The sequence below is a fragment of the Colobus angolensis genome, unplaced genomic scaffold (genome assembly GCF_000951035.1).
Source record: "Colobus angolensis palliatus isolate OR3802 unplaced genomic scaffold, Cang.pa_1.0 Scaffold9, whole genome shotgun sequence".
NCBI lineage: Eukaryota > Metazoa > Chordata > Mammalia > Primates > Cercopithecidae > Colobus > Colobus angolensis.
In genome coordinates this window covers 7,296,512-7,299,971 of record NW_012122931.1, presented here as the reverse complement: position 1 = coordinate 7,299,971, position 3,460 = coordinate 7,296,512, and the positions used below count along the sequence as shown (strand labels likewise).

Below are 3,460 nucleotides of genomic sequence, written 5' to 3'. Positions count from 1 at the left end.
CCACCCACCTTGGCCTCCCAAAGTGCTGGGATTACAGGCGTGAGCCACCACGCCTCGCCCCTCAGCCATCTTTCTTTGGTGTGACCTGATGGGTCAGTGGAGTGGCAGTGTGCATTGCAGCTGAATGGCTTCCCCGAGGTCCTGCACTGTCCAATCCTGGGGGTCCACTCTTGGCCCACGTGGCCCCCTCCCACTCGGAAATGTTTTCCTTCTCTCAGCCCAGGCCCTTGCTGTGCTTTTAGCTTGGGACCCTCCTAGGGACTTGTCAGACTCTTCTCTGGTCTCAGTGGAGAAGTTAAAGCCCTTCCTCCAACACTATCCATCAAATGATCGGGTAGGGGTCCCTTCCCCCAGACTGAGTTCCGCGAGTTCCATGAAGGCAAAATCTGTGCCACTTGCTTCGTCCCTGGGTCCCCATTACCCAGCAGAGGGCCTGTCACATGGCAGGTGCTCAGCAAATATTTAATGAGTTAATGAGGTCTGTTTCCATTTTTTCATTTTACAGATTAGACCAGTGAGGCACAGAGAGGTTTAGCACCTTGCCCCAGTCACACAGCCAGGCCCTGGAGCAGCTCTGGAGGAAAGGCCCGCTTGGGCTTGGGCATGGTCAGATTGAACTGGGGTCAGAGGCCAGGCTGGAGTTTCCTGGAGGAAGCAGAAGGAGTGATCAGGGGCCATGCAGGCTCCTGGTGATGTCTGTGCAGCCAAGACCTTGGTCTGACCATGGACCCTTGCCCCCATTTCACTGATGAGAAAAGTGACTTTCAGAGGAGGGCAGAGCTCACTTCAGATCAATAGTAGACGCCATTCAGAATGCCTCCCAGAGCTCCAGGCAGCCCCCCAGGACCCCAGCTTCCCCCACCTGCATCCCTAGAGTATCGGGCCAGGAGCAGGGGGTCGGGAGGCCTGGGTACTCGGGGCCGACCTTGCCACTTACCAGTACATAAGCCCCTTAAAGTCTCTGGGCCTCAGTTTCCCCCATCTGGACGACAAGAGGGCTGCAGCCTTCAGCCTCCCCCCTTGCCCAGATCATGAGGACTAAGCTGCAGGAGCTGGTGGTTAAGAATACAGGCTCCGGAATCCAAAAGTCATGGTTGAGTCCTGGTTCCAGCATTTATTGCTGAATGATCTTGATCAGTCCCTTCACCCCCTGAGCCTCCATTTCATGGTCTGTAAAAAGAGAATAATAGCATTTTTTTAAGGACTAAATGAGCTAAAGTAGGGGAATCCTTGGCATGATGCTGGGCACAGCACCACCGTCAAACGGGGGGCTGCGCGGTTACGGTATTAATTAGGGGTTGCTGCCCTCTGGCGACCATCAGGAGGAAGCGCAGGCGAGATGCTCGGGCCCGAGGGAACCGGTGTTCCTGGCGTGAGCCCATCATCCAGATCCGGAAAGTGGGGCCGGGCGCCCGTCACTCTGTGTGCTCCTCCACCCACTGGCAGAGGCGACGGGCGTAGCGAGCCGGGCTGACAGTGGAGAAGGTCCGGCCCGGGTAGCGCAGTGTCTTCCACAGGTGCTCCAGCCGCTTGCGGAGCCCGTAGACCGTGGCGAGATCCACGACGCCCAGGAAATAGCGCTGCTCGGGCCCGTCCAGGATGTGTAGGGCGTTGGGGGTGTCGGGCAGCAGCCGGCGGTTTTGGACTCCCGACTCTTCCGGGCTCTGTGCCCCTTGCACAGACCTGGGGGCGGACAGGAGGATGAAGCTGCCACCTCCTCCAGGAAGCCCCAGCCAGTTGGCTCTGCAAGCCTGGCCAGGCTGCCCACCCCTCTACCAGCTCATTCCCACACCTCCTGTGTGCCGAGGTTTGTGAAGTCAGGTAGATGAGAAAAGTCAAAGTGTTGGGCTAGAGCTGCACTGTTCAGTACTTAGAAATTGGTCCCAGGTGGCCACTGAGCCTTGAAATGTGGTGCCACATGACTTCAAGTAAGTCTATTTCCTAAATTTCTGTTTGGAGTCATCCAACCCTAGAAGTCTCAGGGTCGTGGAGCAGAAGTTTTGTGAACAAAATCCAGCAACCCCAGTTTGCAGAAGGTGTGTGTATGATTTTGCCTCAAAATGTATTCCATACCAGAAGGTACCTTTGGCGGGGCGCCCAGTCCCAGCAGAAGCAGGTTCAGTTCCCTAACTTTGTCCTCAGGCATCGCTGAGGGGCTTTAATCCTGTCCTGTCTGGGTCTGGGGGTAAATATACCAATGAGAAAAAAGCCCTGCCCGGCGCTGGCCAATCAGAACTCAGTGGTCTGAGAGTCTGAGCAGAATGCTGGTACCATGTGGGCTACCTGGATGATGGGGAGATGCGGGATGGGGAAGTTCTGAGTAGGGGCTGGGAACTGGGTGGGGGTGGGGCTGGGACAGCCAACATAAAAATATTTCAATGTCACAACAATTCCATGCAAACCAGGAATCACTGACTGAATGACAGCGGTGGCCTAAGCACCAGCTAGGGGGAGAAGGCAAGGGAGAAGCTAACCTCGCTTGGATGAGCAGATGTGGGAGGCTCTGTGCCCCGTGGCAGGCTTGCCACCATCCGGTCAGGACATGTCCAGCCTAGCCACAGACTGCTTGAGGAGCCATGACTCCAAATTCTACCCAAGCCTCACCCATCCCAAGTTCTTCCTCGAAGGGGCAGGAACAAGGCAGGGGATGAGAGGGGTGGCGGCTGGATGAGCGGACCTCCCCCTTCACTCCCCTTGTCCACCCACTGGATCAATGGAGTGCCTGTGTTAGCCCCTATGTAATTCTGTTCGACCTCAGGAGTGGGTCTGAGGGAACAGAAATGGAAGTAGCTGGTCAAGTACTAACATGAGTCCTCAGAAGTCATTCTGCAACCTCATGTCCCCTTCCCGAGCCTCAGTTCTCACATTTCTCAAATGGGGATGAGTCTACCCTCCCAGTGAGGCTCCCGGTCAGCGTGAAGGAGTGACAGTTACCACTACTGAGATGAGGATGGGAAGACGGTGCCAACGATGATGACCTCAGGGTCCTGGAAGTAGAATGACCAGCTAAAAGGGCAAGGACCCTTTAAAGCAAAAATTAGGCTGGGCGCGGTGGCTCATGCCTGTCATCCCAACACTTTGGGAGGCTGAGACAGATGAATCTCTTGAGTTCAGGAGTTCAAGACCAGCCTGGTCAACATGGCAAAACCCCTTCTCCAGTAAAAATACAAAAATTGGCCAGGTGCTGTGGCTCACACCTGTAATCCCAGCACTCTGGGAGGCAGGGGCAGGTGGATCACCTGAGGTCAGGAGTTCAAGACCAGCATAGACAACTTGGTGAAACCCCATCTCTAATAAAAATACAAAAATTAGCCAGGAATGCTGGTGTGTGCCTGTAATCCCAGCTACTCAGGAGGCTGAGGAGGGGAGAATTGCTTGAACCCGGGAGGCAGAGGTTGCAGTGAGCCAAGAACGCACCACTGCACTCCAGCCTGGGCAACAGAGTAAGACTCCATCTCAA

At 55.4% G+C, this 3,460-nt stretch overlaps 1 protein-coding gene and 1 pseudogene across 2 annotated transcripts in view; both read right to left on the bottom strand.

Moving 5' to 3' along the window:
* Positions 1-448: 448 nt before the first annotated feature.
* Positions 449-2,146, bottom strand: LOC105504169 (annotated as a pseudogene). The gene is made up of 2 exons (XR_001000577.1): positions 2,074-2,146; positions 449-1,717 (listed from the first exon to the last, which is right to left on the bottom strand). The product of XR_001000577.1 is annotated as a phosphatidylinositol 4-phosphate 5-kinase-like protein 1 pseudogene (transcript).
* A 790-nt stretch (positions 2,147-2,936) lies between these two features.
* LOC105504168 (phosphatidylinositol 4-phosphate 5-kinase-like protein 1) overlaps positions 2,937-3,460 on the bottom strand; it is a 6,301-nt gene continuing 5,777 nt past the window's right edge. The window contains exon 7 of the mRNA XM_011931457.1: positions 2,937-3,006. Coding sequence (XP_011786847.1) covers positions 2,937-3,006 — 70 coding nt within the window. The remainder of the gene's footprint in view (positions 3,007-3,460) is intronic.